At 52.7% G+C, this 23,488-nt stretch overlaps 2 protein-coding genes across 2 annotated transcripts; both read left to right on the plus strand.

Moving 5' to 3' along the window:
- Positions 1-4,572: 4,572 nt before the first annotated feature.
- On the plus strand, positions 4,573-12,446 carry HOXC13 (homeobox C13). Its single transcript, XM_043446818.1, has 2 exons — positions 4,573-5,392; positions 10,871-12,446. The coding sequence occupies exons 1-2, from the start codon at positions 4,657-4,659 to the stop codon at positions 11,125-11,127; spliced, it is 993 nt and encodes a 330-aa protein (XP_043302753.1). The 5' UTR covers positions 4,573-4,656; the 3' UTR covers positions 11,128-12,446.
- Positions 12,447-20,557: 8,111 nt separating this feature from the next.
- On the plus strand, positions 20,558-22,152 carry HOXC12 (homeobox C12). Its single transcript, XM_043447396.1, has 2 exons — positions 20,558-21,164; positions 21,914-22,152. The coding sequence occupies exons 1-2, from the start codon at positions 20,558-20,560 to the stop codon at positions 22,150-22,152; spliced, it is 846 nt and encodes a 281-aa protein (XP_043303331.1).
- The last annotated feature ends 1,336 nt before the right edge of the window (positions 22,153-23,488 follow it).

The raw sequence follows: 23,488 nt of genomic DNA on the forward strand, positions 1-23,488 counted from the left end.
GGAGACCATTCCAAAGGAATCTAGGAGCCTGGGAGTGGCATCTGCATCTTCTTGCTAGAGCCAGGAAGGTGGGGGGAAAGGAGGCAAGGAGGGAAATGGGCAGGGCCAGGGAGTCACGGAATCAGTCACTTTTCTTTCCTTCCCCACCAGTATCACACTTTGTGACCCACTGGGAATTTCCTCTGAATGTGTGGAAGTCTCTCCCATAGCCCCCCCAACTCCCACCCCTTCCTGTTTGTGGCCTCTCCATCCCCCAAATCCCTTTCTTTCCTAGATAGCTCAAGTCCTGTGTCCTCTGTCCTCCACAAACCTCCTCTTCCATCCTGCCTGCAGCTTGTATCCTGAACCTGAAAGGGCCCCCCAAACTCTATGCCCGCCCACCAGGGCCCCAAGTCTGGGCAAGAATCCAGACCCCATGGTGGTAAGGCTCTTTGTTCTCTTGCAGCCTCAATCCACTCCCTCCTCTTTTTTAAACTGGAATTTCTCCCATAAAAAGGGGGAGCAGGAGCTTCAGAGCTTCAAGCTCTCCCCCCCCTTCTTTCTTTTTTTTCTGGAGAATATAGAGGAAACAGAGGAAACGGGGCATGGGGGCAGGGAAATGAAGGGAAATCAATTGATTCTTGATTTCCAGAGAAAGCGATCTGGGCACTGAATATGGGGCACACCAACCTCATTTCTCTCATTCCCTTCTCCCTAACCTGGTATTCTAGCTACACCCAGCCTGCAGTGTGCGGCAAGCTTGAGAGCTCCTGCTCCAAATGCTGCTAACTTACCCCTCTGACTTGGTCTCTAACACAGCAGGCCAGGAATTTCACCCATCACCTTGAGAAAGACACAGACATCTGCTTCCTCATTTTCCTGGTATTCTCCTGGCGATGTCTAAGTAGAGAGCAGGATGAGCATATAAACTGTGCATCCAGAGAAAGAAACAGACCAGCAGAGATCTTTATTTACACAGAGAGGGTTCGAGCCAGGTATCTTCATGAATACATTTGGGCTTTATCCACAAGAACATGTGATGAAACAGTGCATGGAGCCTGTCCACAACCCCAAACCCACAGGCCAGGCATGTGCGCGGATGTATGCGCACACACGCGCGTACACACACACACACACACATGCTTCCAGTAAGAAGGCACATCGAATATCTCTTTTATATATTGGAGCCTCTGAAAACAAGAATTTCAGAGTTTAAGTTAGCAGTGAACCCAGTCCATAGAGGACGCTGAGAGAAGAGCGGCTCGCGTGGCCTCACCATCACAAATATCCCTTTGAAAAAAAGAGCGGAGAGCGCAGCCCGGGGCTTCTGTAGGGGGCTAGGGGCTAGAGGAACTGTTTTCCAGTTTCCTTTGGTATGATGAAATGCTCCGTCCTTTCCTCCACACACCAATATCACAGTTAGAGACTGAAGGGTCATATTCCTATTCATTCCTCTTGACTTCCTGTCAACCGCAGTCCAGCTCCATCATCCCTCCGCGAAGCCCTGGTCGGAGCGAGGTGTGGCCGTGTGGTGGGGGGCGAGCGAGCGCCCGGGGCCGTGGATTTCAGCGCCTGGCTTTCTAGGGCGGGATCGCCTCATCGCCTCTGAGATGTAATTACGACGTTTCCAGTAGTGCATATTCTCCTGGAGTGTTTAATTTGCTTTTGTGTCTCAACGAGATCCACATTTTTTTTTTTTTTTTTTGTCGGGGGAGGAGGGAGAAGCGACCCCAGGCTTAAAGTCAGTTAACCAACGAGGCTTTACTTTGAGCCTCCTGCCCCAGGCTCTCTCCTCGAGGCCTCGCTCCCCACTCCCGGGGCGCCCCACTCTTGGAGGCGGCAGTTTCGGGTGCGGAAGTTCTTGGGGAACCGAGGGAAAAAGAGTGAGGGATCGTTCAGAGCCTGCGGACGCTTCTCCAGCGCTTTCAACCCCATGAGTCCTGAACTTTCCCCTGCTGCCTTCCCACTCTCTCTAGTCTCTTGGGGGCCTACATCTTCGGCTGGTCTTCCTTGAAGGAAGGGGACTTTTCCCTCTCTTTCCACTGGTCGCTAAATTTTGGCCGCACAGCGCCCCTAATAAATGGAATTGTAAATTTGCTGGGTTAATTAAATCTATATCTCTTTGCAATAGGAATAGTTAATGCCCTTATATAAACCTGGAAAAGAGCATACTATTAATTTTATTTATTGCTGGGCCGCAGGCACCTGGAGCCTTTCTGCTCTTCTGCCCCTTATTCTCAAAGGCTGGAGGGACTCATCTTTGGGTTCTGGCAGGGTGAAGACGCGCGTTGGGCTAGACCATTCCCCAGACCCTGGAGGGAGTCCCAGGAATGGGGTAGCCATTTCAGGCCCTTTGTTTCTCCCGGCTGCCCCCCATAGCCCGGTCCACCTCGCCCAGGGGTTCTTTGCGGGGCGGGACCCCGCACTTCAGAGGAGGTGAGGCCAGGGCCTCTGCACCACCCCAACACTTACCTGTGGTAAACCGGCGGACTTCTCCACCCACCCACCCCCACCAGCCCGACAGCAGGCAGACTCCGGGGCCAAGGTCACAGGACCCAGTCTAGACTAGCCAGGCCGTGTTTGCTTTCCTCCTTTTATCTTGACCTTGGGGCCCCCTAGACAGAAAAGCCAGTTTCCTAGCCAAGAACTGACTCCCAGCAAGACCCACCTTCCCCTCCACCCGTCTCTCTTCCCTCCATCATCATTGCCCTCAATATGCACTCAAACTAGCCTGCTGATGTTTCCAAGATTCCTGATATATTTTTATTCCTACTGTAGCTAGCCCAGCCTGAAGCCTTCTTTCTGGAATTCTGAGGTGGCCTGTCCGAATGAAGATCACACAGATAAGGATTACAGCTCTTATTCTAACTCACCCATGCCAGGGCACTCTCCATCGTCAAACACCACCTTGCCCCTACAGGGAGAAGGGAGGCATCTGGCCCATGGGCCAGATCTCAGTACAGACCTGGCCACTTGCTCTCCTGGAGTTGGAGGGATCCAGTGGGTTAGGCTTAGCCGAATGCTAGTGCCTCAGCAAGGCCTGTGTGCTGTCTGGACAGGAGCACCCAGCATTGAAAATGTTTAGCAGCGACAGGGAAGACGGAGATGCCACAGCCCCTCTCCCCCTTTTTTCTCTCTGTTTATTACGCTTTCCTCAGGGAGGCCCTGTGCTGAAAGGGAACATGGCTCAATCCTACCGAGATGCTCTCTGGAAAGGGGTATCCAAACTGAGCACAGAAGTCCGACAAGTCGGGAAATTGGGAGAGAGAAAAGGGTGGCTTTTTTTTTTTTTTTTTTTTTTAGAAAATTGTTAAATTGGTGTTGATTTTTAGATTAGGGAATTTCAAAGCATTGAAACAGTTCCCATTAAAAGAGAGTGACCCCAAGAATGCTCTGGGAGCTAAAGTTGGGGTTATCCGGCTGGGAATTGCGTTGATCCACTCTGCCTGGCCCGTCAGCTTATGGTCGAGGGCGGCGATGGATCCGCGGGGCTGGGGTCGGGCCTCCTGGGGTCTCCCAGAGTAGCGCCTGGGAAACGTTCCTCCAAAGGGGCAGCGCTGCCTACCCTGGCTCATGCCACGTTCCTTTTGTATATGGATCCGAGAGCGCGTGCTCTGGTTCGCATCCAGGGCTTTTCAGCTTTCCTAGACCGAATCTCTGCTCCTCCTCCCCTTTTCCTTTGAAAAATCTCATTCCGAGGCTTTTAAACTCTACTGTGTATTGAAATGCCTCCATTTCTTTCCTTTATTCTCAAATCTCAAGTTTTCATTGAGAGCATCCTGCCCTCGGTGTGATGATGTTTGTGTCTGGGAGTTATTACATTCTCCCAGTTCTTTGCTCCGCTGGAGGAAGACCTGCAGGCAACGAGACTAGAGAGGGTCCCTGTCAGACAATTGGAGCTCTGGAGAAAGTGTCTGAAGGTCGGAAATGGAAACCCAGTCCCGACATCAAAGTCTCGCTGCTCGGTGTCGGCGTCGGGTGCCAGCCGGAGTTCCCGGGTAGTTAGGCAAGGCCAGACCCGGGGCTCTCTACTCCTTGCCGGTGCGCTTCCTCTTGCTTTCTAAATTTTTTATTTATTAAGAAAAAAAAAAATGCGGGGTCTCCTCCGCCCTTAGCTCCAAGCCCCCATCCAGTCAGAGACCTTTGCAGGTTGGAATCAGTCTTCCCCGTACGCCTCCTCAGCCTAGGAGGAAGCGCCCAGGAACGGTCTGGTCTCTCCAAGACCCCTTTGAGTCGGCCAAATTCAGCCTCACCCTCCTTACTCTCCCTCCCCTGGGCCTGCCAGGGGGCGGTACCCTGTCCCTTTAAATCTCCCAGCTCCCTCCTCTTTGCCACCCCTGAGAGCCAATCAGCAGAGACATCTCCCCTTTCGCCCCGCCCCGCCTCTAGGGGTGGGAACCCCAGGAGACCCAGCCAGGAGGTCACGTGCACTGCCGGTGTCACGTGAGCGCGGGAGGGTGGCCTAGGGGAGGCTGGCGGGAGCCGGTGATTTCTTAATGAAGTGTACCCGCATGCGTAGAGGGAAGGTGGGGAGGGCGGTGGAAGCACCAGGAGGAGGAGGGGAGGGGTGGGGAGGGAAGGGAGGAGGGATGGGGGAGGGGAAAAGGGAGCGAGGTGTCTCCCTAGCTCGCAGCCTCTGGCAAGTGGAGTTTTTAAAAAGCTCGAGCAGATCATGTCATGACGACTTCGCTGCTCCTGCATCCGCGCTGGCCGGAGAGCCTTATGTACGTCTATGAGGACAGCGCGGCGGAGAGCGGCAGCGGCGGCGGCAGCGGCGGGGGAGGCGGCGGCGCGGGCGGAGCGGGGGGCGGCTGCAGCGGAGCGAGTCCCGGCAAAGCCCCGAGCATGGACGGGCTGGGCAACAGCTGCCCCGCCAGCCACTGCCGCGATCTGCTTCCGCACCCCGTGCTGGGCCGCCCGCCGGCTCCCCTGGGCGCCCCTCAGGGCGCCGTCTACACGGAGATCCCGGCCCCGGAGGCGGCGCGCCAGTGCGCCCCGCCGCCGGCGCCCCCCACCTCGTCCAGCGCCACCCTGGGCTATGGCTACCCGTTCGGTGGCAGCTACTACGGCTGCCGCCTGTCGCACAACGTGAACCTGCAGCAAAAGCCTTGCGCCTATCACCCGGGCGATAAGTACCCCGAGCCGTCGGGCGCCCTTCCCGGTGACGACCTGTCCTCCAGGGCCAAGGAGTTCGCCTTCTATCCCAGCTTCGCCAGCTCCTACCAGGCGATGCCCGGCTACCTGGACGTGTCGGTGGTGCCTGGGATCAGCGGACACCCAGAGCCGCGTCACGACGCGCTCATCCCCGTCGAAGGCTACCAGCACTGGGCTCTCTCCAACGGCTGGGACAGTCAGGTGTACTGCTCAAAGGAACAGTCGCAGTCCGCCCACCTCTGGAAGTCTCCCTTTCCAGGTAAGGAAGTGTCCCGAAAGCGGCCGCCGCCAGGGACCCCTCCCAGCCCCGTCTGCCCCGGGGCTCCGCGCCCCAGCCACCCCCGCCGTCTGGCCCCGGCGCGCCGGCTTTGCTGGGCTGCAGATGGAGCCGGCCGGGCGAGCTGCGCTGAGGAATGCGCCGGGGAAGAAATCTGCTCCGACACGTTCCCCGGAGCTGCCCGGCGGAGAGTGAAGCAATCACAGGCGCCCAAGCGCCGGGCCGCCGGCTCCGCTCCAGTCGGGAGCTCGCCGCCTCCCCCTCCGCAGGGCTCCAGTCTCACGCGCGGCTCTTGGCCCCCTAAATGCGCTTCCGGCCTGAAATGGGGGGGTGGGTGGGCCTTGGGTGCCTTGGAATCTAAACCCATTAGAACAAAAACGCTCAAGCCACCGAATCAATTGGAGGAAAAAATAAGAACCCGCAAGCATTTTCTTGGTCTGGATTTCCAAGAACATTTAGGCACTAGACAGGTGTTTTGTTGCTGTTGCTGTTTTTAAAATACAGGTCTAATTTGCTGGGGTCTACAGAAATGTAGAGTTTTCATTTTTAAAATTTTTCTTTTTTTCTTGATTTGTTTTAAGAATTTGACCACGAATTTCCTGATTGCTGAAGGAGCAAGGGAACTGAAATCTCTGGAGAGAGTGTGGAAAAAAAGGGTGTTTGCATCCCTCTCCTGGGATATAAAATTCTTTGCCTGTCTGTAGGGCTCATATTCTGTGTGTGTATGCGCACTACCAACTCCGCCAAACGTCGGGGAGAGAGTTACTCATGCCTTAGACACAGGAAGAGAGGAGTGAGGATGAGGTTTTGGGGGAAGGCTTGTTTTGGAGGAATCTGAGGTCCAGGCCCAGGCTGGGAACCCCTCGGTATTGTCTGGCTATGTGTTCGGTGTGGGGATTGGAACTCACTGGTGGCGTGTTCCCTCTCCAATTGAGACTATCTCTGAATAGGAGAGGATCCCGCAACACCCACCCACCACTCCCCAGAGGAAAAGACCACTTCCAGGGTTCTCAAAATCACATCAGGAGCTTTGGATTCAGCGCAGTGCTGAGAAATCAGGATTCAACGAATCCAGATCTTGAGTCTGCTCTAATTACATATAAGCAGAGCTCAGTGGGAGAAGGTTGACTGGCTCCATTCTGATGCTTGCAGGGTTCCTGGGGGGCCCAGAACAGCCATATATGTTTCCTCCTACTACCCAGCAGGCCCCCTCCTGGCTCTCTGTGGGGACCAAGGGACATTTTCACTGGGACGTATAGACCTGAAGACCTCCTTAGGGTGGGCCTGAAATTCCTCTGCATCCGGGATTGGGGAAAGAGCAGACAGTTAAAAAAAATACTGGATGATGTTACAAGGTGTAGCAAATAATATTCTTGTAAATATTCTAAGATGACTTAGTATAATACAACTGACCAAGGTGGGACCCACGCTAGACACCCAATTTCTGACTGCCAGAAGATTTAAGGATGATGTATGCATTACCTACTCTGCACTGACTATATTTTTATATAATATGATTTCTGTTATTAACGACCTAATATGAAACACATAATAACACTTTTCTAGAAGATAAGCACCTCACATGTAGGTGTACAATAATGTGTTGTGGAGATATGACCCTTTAATTTCCCATCTCACCCAGATGGGTGGCTCCTTGGGAGGTGGGGATTTAGCAGGAATTCCTGGAGCATGGGTAGCTGGTAGCCAACGGACCATGCTAAGGGGCTGAAGGGCAGAGGGGCCGATGCCCACCAGCCCCACTGTGGGCAGAGCAATGGGCAGTTGGTTTAGTGTGAAGAGGGGACGAGAAGGAGCTGCTCTGGCATTGCTGTGTCTGCATGTGGAGTGAATGAGAGATTGGAAAGGAGCTCAGAGATATATCAGCAAAAATAAACATCTTAAAGATTCCCAGAAAAGAAAAAAAAAAAAGAAAACACGCCAAAAACCTGCTAAAAGTAAGCAATCTTTGATCACAGCCTCCTAGGGAAAAATATCTTTAACATAAAAAAATCATACAACCCAACTGAGATTTAACACACTTGCAAATTATGGCATGAAAACGCATGTAAAACCAAATATGTCTCAACAGCTATGTGCTCACACAGTCCCAGTGTGGAAATAGAAACGGGCTGGTGTATCTCAGTGCAGAGGTACAGGCAAAAGGCAGATGAATAAGAAATTATCTTCAGACACCCTCCATCTTTCTACCCACACAGAGCTCTTTCAGAAGTAGTGAGATTTCCAGATAACTCTGTCTATGCAATTGTGGTTTGTTCGGCAGCATCTCAGCATAAACACTACTGTCTCTCTTCAGTGCCTCTGGCTCTGAGAAACCTCATCCATGGCAGTCTGGGCTGGTGTGGGAGATGAAGGCAATTGTTCAGAAAGATCCAGATAATTAGGGCCAAGATGAGTTGTGGCTTCTTCAACTTCACCCAATTATATAGACCTTTGCTTCATTGCTTTTTTTTCCCTTCCTATAGTGACGGGAGACAATTTTTAATTTTGACAGAGATTCCAAGAAAGAAGGTGGGTGTGGTGGGGAGACAGGGAGAGACAGAGACAGATAGGATGAGGGGGAGAGAATAATAGAGAGACAGAAATAATGGGCTCTTTGGGTCATACTGAAAATCTCTGTTGATTAGCCATTGGATTTTGGTTGAGAAGAGTGGCTAGGATTTCTAGCAGAACTAGGTCCTCTTTGGAGCCCAGAGCCCTGTTGTGGGAGAGGGTGGGCAAGATCTAGTGGGTGGTAGAAACATGTACACAGGACCCCAAGAGAGAGCTGTGGCTAAGCATTGATCTGATTTTTTATTTGCTTCTCAAAAGTGTCTGTTGGGTTCCCAGGTATGAAGTGGGATGTGTGTGCATGTGTGCATGTGTGTGCCTGCATGCCTGCGTATGTGCTGTAGGGAGACTAAGGAAAGCTTGATTGTAAAATTAGTCACCAAGTCCTCTACTTACTTTAGGTAGCATAGACACAACTCAGGGCCTAAATTTCCAGATGTCTCCATATCTATAGATCCCACTTCCTTTCCAGACAAGACAGAAGACAATGAAAGGGGGCTTCTTTGAGAAGGCAAGGCTGAAGGTATTTCCCCAGCTGCCCAAAATAACTGGCAGTTTGGTCTGATCCAGGGAAAGCTTGGCCAGATCAACCCTTGGCATTCTGTAGAGAAAAATAACCAATTTAGACCAGTTATCTGCTTTTCAAAAACATTCTTTTAGGGTTTGTTGATTCAACCTCATGGGAAATTTATAGTTGGGGTTTAGGAGAGCCCAAATCAGGTAGATAATTGTGAGCTTTTACAGAAAGTGACATTTAACAGATCAGGGACAATTATCTGGTTAACTCAGGAACACAAACCCACTTCTATCCCATTTGTTCTCCAGGGGAAAGGAGGTATTTTTAAAGCTAAATTGTACCAGGTGGTCTGTTTCCATTTTAGAACTTACTGTGTCATTATGTTGAGCCCAAAAATCTGGTTTTAAAACCCGGCTCTGCCACTTGAGCTTCTTTACCTATTCTGAGCCTCAGATTCCTTATCTTGTAAAATGGTTTTAATAAAATAAGCCTTAAAAAGATGTTCCAAGGATTGAAAAATAATAATAATAATAATAATAATCTCATATTATCATTACTTACTTTCTGTGTTTTACTCTTGTTCCAGATTCATCAGTTTCTCAAATCATAGTTATGTCTGTAAGAGCAAAACATATTGAGAACTGAGATTTTTTTAAAAAACATCTTGTGCAAAAAAAAAAAAAGTCATTTTTAATGTAAAGGATCTGCTTTGCTAAAGTGAAGTTGTTTTGTTTTTCAGATTTTAAAAAAATTTAGCCTGTTCCTACATAGGCAGAGAAAAGTGACAGGTCCAAGAATTTTCCATAGACATTGTCATCCTGGAGACAGTGTGACCAGGCCATTGGAATCCCCTCTCTCCCATATTCTTTCCATGTACTTTATTTCCCCCCTGCCTGGGTGACCTCTTCTTTCCTGTCCTGTGTAGATAAAGGTCTCTGAAAGAGAGCAGACCCAATGAGAAAGGGGATAAGGAAGGTGATTCATGAAGGGGAGGTGAGAACAGGCATTTCAGAAAGAGCTCTGTGCCCTTATTCTAGACTGTGTCTGCACTTCCAAAGGGCAGTAAAAATGAAGAGGAAACCATTTAAATATTCAGCCCTACTCATTAGATCCTGCAGGAAGAAGTCAGTCAATTACATTTTTTAAAGTTGAGGGGTGAGTTATTCAGCTCATCTCCCTAGTTCCTTACTTTCCTTGAAAGTGTTGCTAGGACCTTTCTGTTGTTGGAGTGGAAGAGGGGCTGTAAGTGATGCACTTTAGTTCCTGTGACATTCTCATAGAGCAGAAAGAAATTGAACTAGTAGTGGTATGGCAAGGTATTTGGAGTTTAGGATTAGGGTTCCTGCATGGGTTGGAGAGTTTCCTTCAGCCTTGGTGGAAAGATGAGGATGGGGAACCAGATCAGAATTGCTGTGTCTTGGTGAGTGAAAATTTGAGGGAGGGCAAGGGAGGGGCACTGATTTCTTTTTGTAGAAGATTTATGTGAACCGCTGGTCTTAACCCAAGAGGGGCTCTCTTAGTGTGTCTTCTCTGGTGGGCACACCCTGGGGTGTGGACCCTCTACTTCTAGGGACCGGATTTCTTACATCTCAGTGCTAGGGCTTCCCACCTGGGCTGTTACTAAGTGGCTTACAGTATTGGACTCCTTGAGAGATTGGCTCCCAGGCAGTCTAGCTTCACCTCGACACTTTTCTCTCTAGCTGTTGGTGCTGGCTTCAGATTCCCAGTGCAGAGCCAGTGACCAAAGGCAAGAGGCCCCACTTGATGGTCTGTGCCCACTGAAACAGTCTCCCTGCCCGCCATGCTCTCCCTCAATCGTACAAAAGGACACCTTCCTCTAATAATTGGGCAGAGTATAAACTGACCGATTCCCAAGTGATCTAACTGCTAGGAAAGAGGAATTTTCCTGAATACTTGCAATCCTGCAGGCTAGCAGACCAAGATGGAATTTGGAGGGACCCCTCTACAGGGACAAGGATTCTGATAAGGAATGCTGTGCAGAACCAGATTGGAGGCTGAGGCAAAAAGAAAAATCAGTAATACTGGCCCTGCATTCATTTAAAATTTTGATATTTTGTTCATCATGAAATTTTTTATAATCATATAGGTATAATATATAAAATATTATTTATATTGATTTCTGAGCTTTTGGCACCCCCTTCTTTAAAGTTCGCGCCAAAAAAAAAAATAAAGCTCGCACCGGAGGCAATACCCCAGTGTCCTCACTTCAGCCGTGGCCTTGGTAATAGCAGAGATGCAAAGGATTTGGGGACAATCTGCCCGCCTGTGAGGCCCTGCGCCTTGAGCCGCTATAGCCGTTTGCTGGGTCCAGCGCACGACTCACTTCCTGCTGCCTGCCTTCTTTTTCCCCCCAGACGTGGTCCCCCTACAGCCCGAGGTCAACAGCTACAGGCGCGGGCGCAAGAAACGCGTGCCCTACACCAAGGTGCAGCTGAAGGAGCTAGAGAAGGAGTACGCGGCCAGCAAGTTCATCACCAAAGAGAAGCGCCGGCGCATCTCGGCTACCACAAATCTCTCGGAGCGCCAGGTCACCATCTGGTTCCAGAACCGTCGGGTCAAAGAGAAGAAGGTGGTCAGCAAATCGAAAACACCTCACCTTCACTCCACCTGACTGCCCACCAGCCCCGCCCCATCTATTTATGTTGCTGATTTGTACCATATATGAACTCACCAGAAGGACGCTTCTCCCGGGTGCAGACCAATATTTAATGTTAACCAGAAAGAGGAATGCAGGGAGGCAGAAAATATTAGATGGTGGGCTCTGCTGCCCTCTACTCCCCACCCCATCCTCAACCCCCACCCCTATGCAGATGGGACCTACCTGGCCTCAACAGCTTTGGAGGTGGGTCTGAGTGGGCTGTGGGAGAAAGGCAGCTGGCCTCCATTCCCTCTGGCCTTCACCCTTCTCCTCTTGCCAGAAAGCAGAGTGGCAGGGAAGATCATTCCAGCCAAAGCAGAGTTGGGGAACCCTGAATGATCCCTTTCTTGCCTCATCCTTTGCCCCGGCAGGTAGACAGGCAACCCCACTGAGGGTGCCACCGGGGTGCAGGACCTGGGGAGCTCCTACTTTCCTTTCAGTCCCTCCTCCTGCTCCCAGCCCCTTGGCACTCCTTAGTTAGGCAGGATATCCCAGGTAAGAGTTTCTGTGCATATTTTAAAAGTCTCATTAATATTAATCATAAGCATTAGGGATCTGGCATCGTGATTGGAGTACAGACAGCGCTTAGGTTTTCTTTTTTCCTATCTGTTTCAACAAAAGCTGGAATTGGCTGAGGAGCCACCCATCCCCCCTCCCACTTCAAGCAAGGAACTGAGTTTCTCTGGAGCCACTGGTGCCCCCATAGCCTCCTCTGTTCTACTTCTGGGTCCCATCGGAAAATCCAGGGAAGACAGAAACTCCCGCCACGCTGCTAAATATGTCTTCTCTATCTCTCTGTCTCTCTATGGTGAGGCTGAGATTAGGCCAGGCACAGGAGCAGAATTTTTTTTGTAAGGAAAGGACAAACTTCTCTTCAAAGGGGATGGAGAGTGGGTCCCCCAGCAGAATCCCTCTCCAGTCACTTCTCCATCAAGGCAACAGCTCAGAAGGCCTCACACTTTCACTTTTACTCATTGTCCAGAAGAAAGCCATTTTCTTCCAGGAGGCCAAAATAATCACAATTAGCCAGCTAATGTAGACACGACTGACATTTCCCTTCTCAAAGGCCAGCTCGGTGCTGGGGAGATGTGGGGGCTCACCTTCTCCTTTCCCACTGGCACATTACAAAACAGTGTTCTTTTGAAATGTTCATCAGAAATAGGTTTTTTAAAAAATGTTGTGTATCTGTATATAGTATTGTGGTGTCTAAATGACAATGTACTGAATGCAAAAAGAAAAAAGAACCCACAAACCCGTTTTTAAAATAAAATCTTTTTTTTTTTTTGCCTTAATTTTATTGCTTGGATTACTTCTGAAACTCCTATCCACTGGCTCTTTCGGGGAGGGAGGCTCTGTTGCCCTGATGCAGCCAGAGTTGGCCAGGGCTACGTACTGACATCACACCAGGCTAGGTACATCCCAAACTCATATTTTGCTTTACTTAAGTTTTTTAAGTTAGTCATTCAGATTGTTGATAGTGTCTAGACAGGAGAAAACTCTTTACCATCCTGATGCCCCAAACGAATGAGTAGGTTCCGGAGAGAAGGATGTGATCAGTGACTAAAAAGGCCTGGCAGCAGGTGAGTGAGTTCACTTCAGTTAATAGTCAGGGCTCACATCTGGATCCTGGATCCCGGGGCTGAGAAAATGGCCATCCCATCTGGGAGCTGGATGCTTCAGTGGTGGTGGCAGCAATTGGGCTCTAATCTTAGGTTCTTGAGGCCCTAGTGCCCCAGTGTCCCAAATCCTTCCCAACAGTTCAGAGCTGGAACTAGGAAGTGGCCCCCTTAGTCAACCCTGATAGGGGGTGGCTGCAAGCTCAGCATTCCCAAGCTGCTCTCTTTTCTTCCCCACCGATCTGCGCAAGAGGTCAGGCCCCAAGGACGCTGTGGGCCCCAAGTTTGCTAAGCCAACCTTGCTTCTATTCTCCAGCTTTCTTGGAAACCTCAGTCTTCCAGGCAATCGGGAGCTGTGCAGACTCTGCCACTAATTTGTTTTCACTGTCCTGTCCATCTGTGCCTATCTTCCTATCCCATTGAGTTAATGAGATCATTAAGTTGTCAGATTAAGAGATTTTTAAAAAGCAATATAGCCTAAAACAATGTTATCTCAGATTAAATCTTTACTGCAACAACTTTTATGTTATGATATTTTTCCTCTCCTGAGATATAGAAAGACTGGAGGCATTGGATTGGAATTCAGAGTGCTCCAATTTCTTTTTGCCTAATGGCTGAAGGTCTTCAAGTTTTATTTAAATAAATGTTTGGTGGGGGTTGTGATACACACATATGCACACACAACACACACACTGAATCTGAGAGACTAAGAGACTAAGAATTCACCCTCTGTGAAGCCTCTGCTACTGGTGTGGCTGCCGATCCTGTTCTCTCCATCTCAACCCTGGATTAACTAACCAAAGAATCCCAGGCTGAGCAGTACAGATTAGGAGTTGCAAATAGATGACTCTCCTAGGAATAAGATTCATTCTTAATTCCATCTCCCCTTTCTCTCCCCACTCACCACTCTAATCTCTCTCCAAAACCCCTCAGTCTTCCCTGAGATGTAAAGAATTGAACACTAAATGTGTGTGTTTCATCAGAAAAAGGAAGTGAGTAGACAAGAGACCTCGGGGCTTCCTTAATGGACCCATAGCCCTCTTGACCTGGGAGTGCACTGGGACGTCCCATGATACAGCTGTAGACACAGTGGAGACTTGGAGGCTCAGTAGGGAAAGAGAATTCTGAAGTTCTCCGAGGCAGCCTTCCACTTCTGCACACAAACCCACATGAAGTCAACTGAACAAGCCTTCCCACACAGAGGGACCCGCCCTAAGGCCCCAGAAGGGGGCCATGGAAAAGAGAGGGAAAGCTAGTACAGGCTCACTGGGACACCAGTGACCCAGGCAGGCACTGTGGTACTTCTGAGTCCCGGTGAGCCCCAGTGTGCCAGGGTGTTTAAGATGCCACCCATTCACTGGATTAACTATGCCTAGAGCAGTTTTGGGGATGCCTCTCCCACAAAAGTAAGCAGGTCTGAGAATGGAAACTCCTGTGTGAGACAGGTATTGTGTGAGTGTGTATTCTGGGGAGACACACATTCCCCAGAGTTGGGAAAAAAAGTATTTGTTCCCTGATTGTGTTGGTTCCTTACCTGTCCTTCCTCCAAGAGTTGGTATTCTCACTGGGGAACTCTGTGAGATCTTCCTATGAAAGGATGTGTGTGTGTGTGTGTGTGTGCATGCACATGCCTGTGTGTGTGCCTGTGTGCATCTTTGTGTGTGTGTGTGTATGGAGCCTCTGATTAGTGCAGAATTTCCCCAGCTTTACTGCCTCTCTGTGTGCATGCCTAGCAATGTTGTCAGCCAGCACTCATCTCAAGGTGTAGAGTGTGTGTTTTCTTCATTCAGATTTAGAAAAGCTTTTCTTTCCAAGGCCAGTCTCCCAGTGTCTGTGTGAGAGTGAGAGTGCAATAAATATGAAGGTGTAAGGGGACAGAAAAGTCCAAAGGACTGTGAGCATTGCAGTTTCCTCTTCTCTGGGCTGAGGTTCCTGCTATCTTTCTCATAACCCAGTGGCATCACCTGCTCCCTGTGACTCTGTGGCCAGGGCTGGGAGACCTGGGAGAGCCAGAGCCTCACAGGACGCTCGTTCGTTCTGGAGGCCACTCTACCAGGCTGCCAGGGAGGACTCAGTTAGAACTTTTCCTGATTTGGGGGAGAAAACCCCTTCCCCACCCACATCTTAGTCTTCAGATCTAGGGCCAGCACAACCGGCCTTTCAGCCAGTAGTCAGTCTCGCAGCCAGGAACCCACCTGAGGATGCAAGGCCAGCAGTCCTTGGGAGACTCCTCCATGACTGTCTCCAGACCAGGTGTTTTTCCACAGGCGGCTGGTCAGCAGGGCTGTGTGGGTGTAGGTGGGGGCAGCCCCTGGGACACTCTTCATCTCTCCGAGGATTGAAGCTGGGAACCCTCTAGCAGCCCCTTCTGTTCTGTTTTGAAGAGACCCCCCACACTAAGATCTACTTGAGTCTGACTTGGATGGTGTCGGAAGCCCGCTCCTCAAAGAACTCCAAGCCCTGGATCAGGCAGATGTGTATCCAGACCTGCGCTAGTGGAAGATGGAGGGGCCCTGGGGAGCCGGGGGCTTCTGGGAGGAGGAGGAGGGGGCCATAGCCTTTTCACAACCAACCAGGCTCTTCCTCTTTTAGCCTTGACCGTGACTAGGTCTTTCTGACCTTGACATCGCAGGGAGCACTGGGAAGCGGGGGAGGGTGGAAAAGGCCTTGATCTTCCTGTGGCCAGAGGAGGAGAGGGCCGCTTGCCCCTCGACGCGCCATCCCCATTCCCGCCAGAGCCCGCCACCTCTGTTTACACACAGAGGTGTCGTCTGCAGTCTAGACAGGGGCGCTAATAATGCCCATAAAAGGCGGCCTCTCCAGAGATGCTCTGCAACTCGGCTCCCGCGCGCCTACCGCTGGCCAAAGCCTCTGCCTCCTCCGCCCCGCCCTCCTCAGATACCTCGTCTGGGCTTGAGGTCCGCCTTGGGGAGGGGGTATCCAGAGGGTTCCTGGAGGCTGAGATCCCCTGCCCCACACCCTTCTGAACCTCTTCAGTCTCCAAAGGTAAGCGGACCCTGTTCCCGTTCTTCCAGCCCAGCCAGCCTCGGGGTTAGCAGCGCATCCTCCTATCCCCACTGGCCTCTAGGCCGGTTGCCCCCACGCAATCCGCCTGTGCCCAGCACCATCTTCGCCCCCGCCCAGAACTGGAGGCTTGGTTTGGGAAGCATTTGGGTAACTGGGCAGAGCAGACCCCAAGCAGATCTCAGCCCTTCCCCTGAACAGGGCTGGCCAGAGGCCATGGTCAGAGGGAGCGGCTGGTTGGGTGACAGAGGGCACTCTACGTAGTCCTCACCCCATGCTGAGCTTCGAGGTCCACGGAGACCCTGGCCCTGGGCTCCCCTTACGTTGCCGGCGTCTGTAGGTGTGGTGTTGAGGAGAGGGTGCTTTTTTTCTTTTTTTTTTTAACTTGGTCCCCACACCTTTCCTGACACTCAGTAATTCACTAGGCGGAGGAGATCCTCTGCTGGTGGAGGGAGAAAATGTCAGAGCCGCGAAACTAGTTAACGATTCGAGCGCTGAAAGGACAGTGAAAATGAGGGAAGAAGGTTCAGGTGAGGAGTGGAGAGATGGTCTCCCAGATGTTCCCCCCTGGGACCCCTCCCGACCCCTTCCTCATTTCCTGAGTGGCAATCGGGCTGGGATCTTGTGGTGGGGGGGGGGCCCAAGGGAGCCACAGAAGACTTGGAGGAGGTAAGGGCGCTGCTGACCCCGGGCCGTTTGTGTGAGCCTGAAAGCCTGAATGGGCCCCCTCATCCAAGGTTCCTCTCACACCCGGCTCCTCCAGGCTGCAGAGCCCTGGAAGACAGCACAGGGGAAGGGACCTTCCAATCTTCTCCTTGAGTCGAATAAGGGGACCTGGGAGACAGGGGGCTCTGACCCCTGGCTGAGCTAGCGAAGCAGAAGAAAGAGGAGTCTGAGCCCCTTACCTCCACCCATCAGTCTTGTCTGAACCCGACAATATCTTGCCCCAAGCCCAAGATGCCCCAAAAGGACGACCTAAAGAGAGCTGAGGGGTCGGGCTGGAGTGCAGACTTTCCCCACCCGCCGCTTCTCATTTCTCCTCTCTGGGCCAGCCCAGCTCCTGCTCACCTCCCTACGGGACCCGAGGCCCTGCCTCATTTGCATACGCGGCAGAACCGCTTTGTGCAAACTAGGCAGTGACCTTGAACTGGGCCGCCTTGGCCTCGACTGACTAGGGAGAAGGCAGCACCGCACGGAATAATTTCGACCTCGGCAGGGGAGCCGGACCATGGCAGGCAGCTCACAGTCACTCCGCGGTGGCCTAAGCTACCCGCAGCCGTTCTGCCTCTGCCACCAGAGCTGTCAGAGATTTTGTAATAACTCTTTTCGCCCGGTTCGGCGGTGGCGGGGACTCGAGGAACAGCGCAGAGCCGGCGAAAATGCCGGAGGGACCGAGGCTTAGACAGAGCCAGGTCGGGAGAAGCCGCTGGGCATCCCGCTGGTGGATGCGAGGAAGCACGAGGGCTGCCGGGGGTCTTCAAGGAAGTCCTTGGACCACATCCTGGTCTTCAGTTTTAATTAACCCCTGAGTTAATGAAGGATGGGGATATGGTTGAGCCAGGCCAGCTGCAGCAGGAACCTGTGGTCCAGCGGCCAACAGGCAGCCCACCTCTTCTTGTGATTTTATGAATGTGTGTTAGCGTGGGCGCACAGATCGCTCCGCGCGTCCGGAGCCTGGCTCTGGCCATTATAGCTTTTCTTGTGGGCTGGCAAGGGCCGGCGGATTAAACCCGGCTAGAAACGGTTGCTCAGCGCCTCGGGCTGTCCTACGAATTATTCTCACCAAGTCCGGGTCGGCTCCTGGCAAGCAGCTTTACCCGAGGCTGGATTTAGCTTTGCACCCGAGCCTCCCGCCGGCCCCGGGGACCCAGGCTGGGAGCGGTCTCTGCAGCCTTTTAATCCCAGCGGGGTTAAGGAATGGGCGTCAGAGCGGCGTGTGCAGCGGGGAGCCTTAAAGGCGCACAGAACCGAGGCTTCCACCAGGAGGCTGGGCGCCTAGATTGCTTGGGTCTTTGCCGGGGTCTTAACAACCCTGTAATAATCCTAATGATCCTCGAGGAGTAGGGCACCGGGGATGTGAATTTTGCTGATGGTCCTCGGCAGCTCTTGCCTAGAGGAAGCAGGGTCGGCTGCACAGAAGGAAGGGGGTTTGTGTGTGTGCAAGTGCCAGGGTCCGAAACCTGGGGGAAGTGGTGGCATTTTTTTTTTTTTTTTTTTTTTTTTGACGGGACTAAATCGGACTGGGAGAAACCGCTTGTCTGGAAGAAGGAAGTCCTCACTCCATCCTCATTTCCGCGGCCTTTCATCTGCCGCCCTGTGGCCGCTGCTCTGCGTGCTCAGCTGCCTGGCCCGGAGCACCGCGAGCAGAGCTCCGGGCTTGAGATTTTCGAGCTAGGGAGGGATCGGGAGAGCCTAAGACCTTTCTCCTTGCACCCCCCTTCTAGGAGACTGGAGTTATCTGGGAAGGGAAAAGAGAATGGGGCGAAGCCTCCACCCCACAAGGACTAGTGATTATCCCGCAAAGCTCAGATCGGCGTCCCCCACACCAACAATAGCAGCCGAGCGCGAAGCCTGGAGGCCTGGAGACCTCGCGCAATGTTCTGATTGAAAACAGCAACAATATTAAAGTCACACCCTGTTTTTCTTTATGACCCAAAATAACCCCCAAATAAATTTAATTAAATATTCAGTAACGCTTATTAATGCATCTTGAAAAGAGGGCATAAATAAGGAGATGCTGTGACGTGGAATTCGCAGCTGAGGGATGCTCCTCTGTGCAGTAGCACAGCCCCTTAATCAACTAGGCACAAAAAAGCCAGTTCAGTTCTGCTCGCTCCTCGCCTCCCCGACTGTCGCGGTTCTGACTGGAGGTGACTGCGCGGGGCTGACATCTCACTGCTTGACCTCGGTTCTGGCAAGTGGGCCCGGCGTGGGGCGGGCTCCTGGGGGCAGGAGGGACCTGGCCAGGCCGCCTAGCTGGCCAGGGCGGGGAAGAGGAAGCGGAGCGAGAGCGGAGCGTACTGAGCTAAGAGCTGAGAGCTGTGCCGGGCAGGGAGACGCCCGCGCGGACACATTTCTGTCGGAGTGTGCAGCTGTGGTTTGGGATATGAAATCGCTTGAGAAGCTCTGGAATTCAAAGAATCTGCATTCTCTCTGCCGTGTCCTGCAGAAGAGAGAGAAAAAGAGGGAGATGAGAATCTTCTGCTTAGGTCTGCTTTTGTGGCTTCCACTCAGATATTTAACTTTCAGATATTTAACTCTCAGATATTTAACTTTCACCCACGTGGGTTTCTTTCTCCCATATTCTGTCATCTCTCTAGTTTTCTCTAAATCTGGTGTATTCTCATATTTAGACTTTTGCTGAACTATTGATCCCACCTGGTATTGCTTAAAGCAGTGCTTTGAGCTTTGGCTCAAAAGAATCCCAAATAATAGCATGGAAATCTGAATATTATATTAGACCCCAATAGAATACACCTAGTTTCAAAGGGAAGGTTTGTTTCGCTTTTCATTTTAATCTGCTTGACTGTGTGTCTGTGGACTTGGTTGAAGTTAGATTGTGACTTCCAGATGTCCATTGATTTTGCCAATGGTCTGCATTGGGTTCTCAGCCTTCTGCAAAAAGAGCTGCTGGGGTTAGCACCATACATACAATTTTAAATGCCAAGAAGATAATTCTCTGGCGTTCCTTCAGTCACTCCCAGCACACCTACTGGGCTGGGCACTGTTATCTGTAGTCCCAGCAGTAGGCTGGGCTCGTTCTGGGGTGTATTTCCTCCACAGTGGGAATCAGGGGCCTCTCTGGCCAGCCAAGCCCAGCTGGGAGCCCAGAGTCTCTTGCTGCAAAGACTCCAAGAGGACCCCCGCTCCAGAAGTCCCTCTGACTCACAGAAGTCATGGAGAAGAGTAGTTCAGCCCCCAGCTTTTCAAGAGCAGGTGGGGAAGTCCTCATTGAGCTGGGAGCATCTTTATTCTGCTTTTTCCGTCTCTCTTCTGACATTCTTCCTCTAACAGTGACTGAAGATGTGAGGCTGGGTGGCTCCCAGGTGGAGAGTGGGGAAGACCTGGCATTAGTAATCCTCCCTGCGCACCTCCTGGAGGAGAGGACCCCACGTGTCTCCCCAAATTCCTGAGGAGAAAGAGCTGAGGAAAAGAAGCTGGCAGCGACAGCGGCAGGAAAACCTGTCTTTACTCCCACTTCGCCTCTACTGTAAATAAACCCGAGCCAAAGGGCTCATCCGTCTCCTTAAACAGCCAGTAAACTTTATATGACACAATATCTAATAGTAATTTATTGGGGATATACTGTAAATTCCAACGGTTTTAGTTAATAAAGGAGCTAATTAAAGAGGGACGGGCTTTGCTCTGGCCAGCTGCTGGCCAGAAGATAATACATCTGGGTGGGTGGGGGGCTTGTGCAGGTTGCAGAAGCGTGTATGTGCAGGTATTTTTGGTGTGGCTTTTTTCCTCTTGCCCCGTGTCGGGCGATTACCTCGATCTCTGCGTTAGATTTTATATGATCTTTTTAAAAACCAGAAGCCAGCGAATAAATCTGCCCCCGCGGTTCGTTCACTTTCACCCCCCTCTACAGGGGAAGGGGGAAGTTGGAGTTGGTGCAGGGTGGGGGGATCCTCTGTCCCCACCCATCCCCCTGCCGGCGGCGCCCACGTGAGCCGGACGGCCAATGGGTGGCCGGTGCAGGTTTAACTATGTTTAATGTCAGATAGCAATAAAGTAGAAGCTGTCGGTCGGGCCCCGCGGAAATGGGCGAGCATAATCTCTTGAATCCCGGGTTTGTGGGGCCGCTGGTGAACATCCACACGGGAGACACCTTCTACTTTCCCAACTTCCGCGCGTCCGGGGCGCAGCTGCCCGGGCTGCCTTCGCTGTCCTACCCGCGCCGCGACAACGTGTGCTCGCTGCCCTGGCCGTCGGCGGAGCCGTGCAATGGCTACCCGCAGCCCTACCTCGGCAGCCCTGTGTCTCTCAACCCTCCTTTCGGCCGCACGTGCGAGCTGGCGCGCGTGGAGGACAGCAAGGGTTACTACCGCGAGCCGTGCGCCGACGGCGGCGGGGGCCTGAAGCGTGAGGAGCGCGGGCGCGATCCCGGCCCAGGAGTCGGGCCCGGGGCAGCGCTGCTGCCGCTGGAGCCGTCGGGGCCGCCAGCGCTCGGTTTCAAGTACGACTACGCTGCGGGCGGCGGCGGTGGTGACGGCGGCGCGGGACCCCCGCACGACCCGCCCTCTTGCCAGTCGCTGGAATCCGACTCCAGTTCGTCCCTGCTCAACGAGGGCAACAAGGGCGCCGGCGCGGGCGACCCCGGAAGCTTGGTATCGCCTTTAAACCCCGGCGGCGGGCTCGCGGCCAGCGGTAAGGACCCCGGCCCACTCCGGACGGGACGTCTCACTCGGGCGGGCAGTGTAGGACTGAGCTAGGGCCTCCTAGGGTGACAGACTGTGTGGTGAGGAAGCGCTTCTTTAAAAAAAAAAAAAAAAGCTGGGGAGGGGAGCCCTGTAAACATGTAAATATCCCCATAAAAGAACTACAGAGATTCCCTTTTTGCTTGGCTTGCAGCCGGAGGGGGCTGGGAGCTCCGGAGACAGGGGATTCTGACAGACTTTTCCAGGCCTGGGGGCTGGGGACCCAGAGCATGATTCCTGCTTGCCCAGGGCCTCTCTTTCCACCTTCCCACAGGCCCCCATTCCCTACATTTTTTTTTTTTTTTTAAAGAAAGCCTAGTGAATATGGTTTACTCTTGTCACTAGCTCATGTCTGTTCTAACTGATCAGGGACCCCATCCTGGAGGATATGAGAGGAAGGGGCCGGGATATCCTGGAGAAGAAGAGGTTTGAGGAGAAGTGAGAGGATAGGAAGCTAGAAGGTTCTGGGATGCGAAGCTGAGAAGTAGGGTTGGGGAGGCCAGGAGAAAAGAGTGAAAGGGGAAGAAGAGATTGATGAAGGCGGAGGACTTGCTAGGGATGGGAGTCTTTGCAAAACAGGAGAGGAAGAGCCTGGCGTGGGTGGTTAGGCCAAGGTGAAAGGCGCTTGGGAAAGACGAGGGTACTGGGCTTGTCATCTCTTGGTCCTCTGGTCAACCCTGCTGGTTCATCTCCACCCAGGAGCGCCCTGGTACCCGATCCACAGCCGCTCTCGGAAGAAGCGCAAGCCCTATTCGAAGTTGCAGCTGGCGGAACTGGAGGGCGAGTTTCTGGTGAACGAGTTCATCACACGGCAGCGCCGGAGGGAACTCTCAGACCGCTTGAATCTTAGTGACCAGCAGGTCAAGATCTGGTTTCAGAACCGCAGAATGAAAAAGAAAAGACTTCTCTTGAGGGAGCAAGCTCTCTCCTTCTTTTAGGGGGCCAAGACACGGGTGCCAGCCCCAGACTGAGCCTGTCTCTGGCGGACAGCAAGAGGGGGCGCTGCCTGGGACACAGTCCCCATTTAGAACGCCAGGCGTCTCTTGCAGGTCCTCCCTGGACGGCCTCTTGTCTGTTTTGTTCGTGGTTCCCTCCCACACACCCCCAGCAGGCCCTGCCAAGTCCCAGAGACAAGGAAAGAACCCAACCAGGGAGAGAAGAAGCCCACAGCTGCAGGTAGGGGGTAGGGGAAGGGAAGGCTGAGGCCCTGGGGAGGGGCTAGTTTGACCCCGGGGACTGGGACTTTGGGCCTCTGGCTGAGGATCTGGAGGAAAGGTGACTAAGGCGCCCCCTCCCACCATTTTCCTTCCATGATCTTTGGTCAGTCTGCCTGCAGGAGTAGGCCAGGGTGGGGACAGTAGGACCAATACTCTCAGAGCTTGCAGTTGTTGGGTTAGGACTGGCCGAGAGGAGGGAGTGAGAGTGGAGTATCAGCAGAGATTGGGGATGGGGTCAGGGTGGCTCTGGGAGGGCAGGAGGAAGTGGGGAAATGTAGGAGGAAGTGTGGTTTGAGAGAACAGAATGGTCAGCAGTGCCCAAGTCCGCTGGGGCCTGGGTCCTCCAGGCCTGGATGCAGAGCAGGCGAAGGCATGAGTAGGCATGAGCATTTTGCCCAGCTGGCTGTGGACGGGGCGATCATCAGCCATAGGTCCCCTTTAGAGCAGGCTACCCGAGCGAGCCAACCGTTCTCCTGGTCCTCAGCCCGCTCCACCGAGCCCCTGCGCCCATTGGCTCACAGGTGGGCTGTCATCCACTCTCGCTGCCGTCCAGGCGGCTACGGACTGGAAGCCCCAAGAGGGGAATTGAGCGCTGAGCAGACGCAGTCTCAGGTTCAGTAGCCACCCCAGGGACCCCCACCTGGCTTTCTGGGAAACAGGGGAGGCTGTAAAAAGAGCTGCGAAGTGCAGCATTGAATGGCCGAGAGAGTTCTGGCAGCCTCGGCAGATTCTCTCTTCCCGCTGGCGTTCATGGTCACGGCCGGAGGCTGGACCAGGATAATTTATGAGGCGGGAGGAGAATCCGCCCCTAAAAGGGGCTACCGGGCGCAGAGGCCCCCCCCCCGGATTTCCCAGGCTGGTGACAATGAAGGAGGTGGGCGCTGCAGCCCCCCACCCAACTCCTTTCTCTCTTTTTACCCACCCCTCACTCCACCACTCCCCAACGTCCGCCTTTTGTCTGAGGATCCGGTGCCTCCGCCCCCAGGCTGAGAAGCCGCGGGTTAGGAGGACCAGAGGAGACGGAAGGGCACATCCCCAAAACCCACTGTAGGCCAGA

The sequence above is a fragment of the Cervus canadensis genome, chromosome 25 (genome assembly GCF_019320065.1).
Source record: "Cervus canadensis isolate Bull #8, Minnesota chromosome 25, ASM1932006v1, whole genome shotgun sequence".
Lineage (NCBI taxonomy): Eukaryota > Metazoa > Chordata > Mammalia > Artiodactyla > Cervidae > Cervus > Cervus canadensis.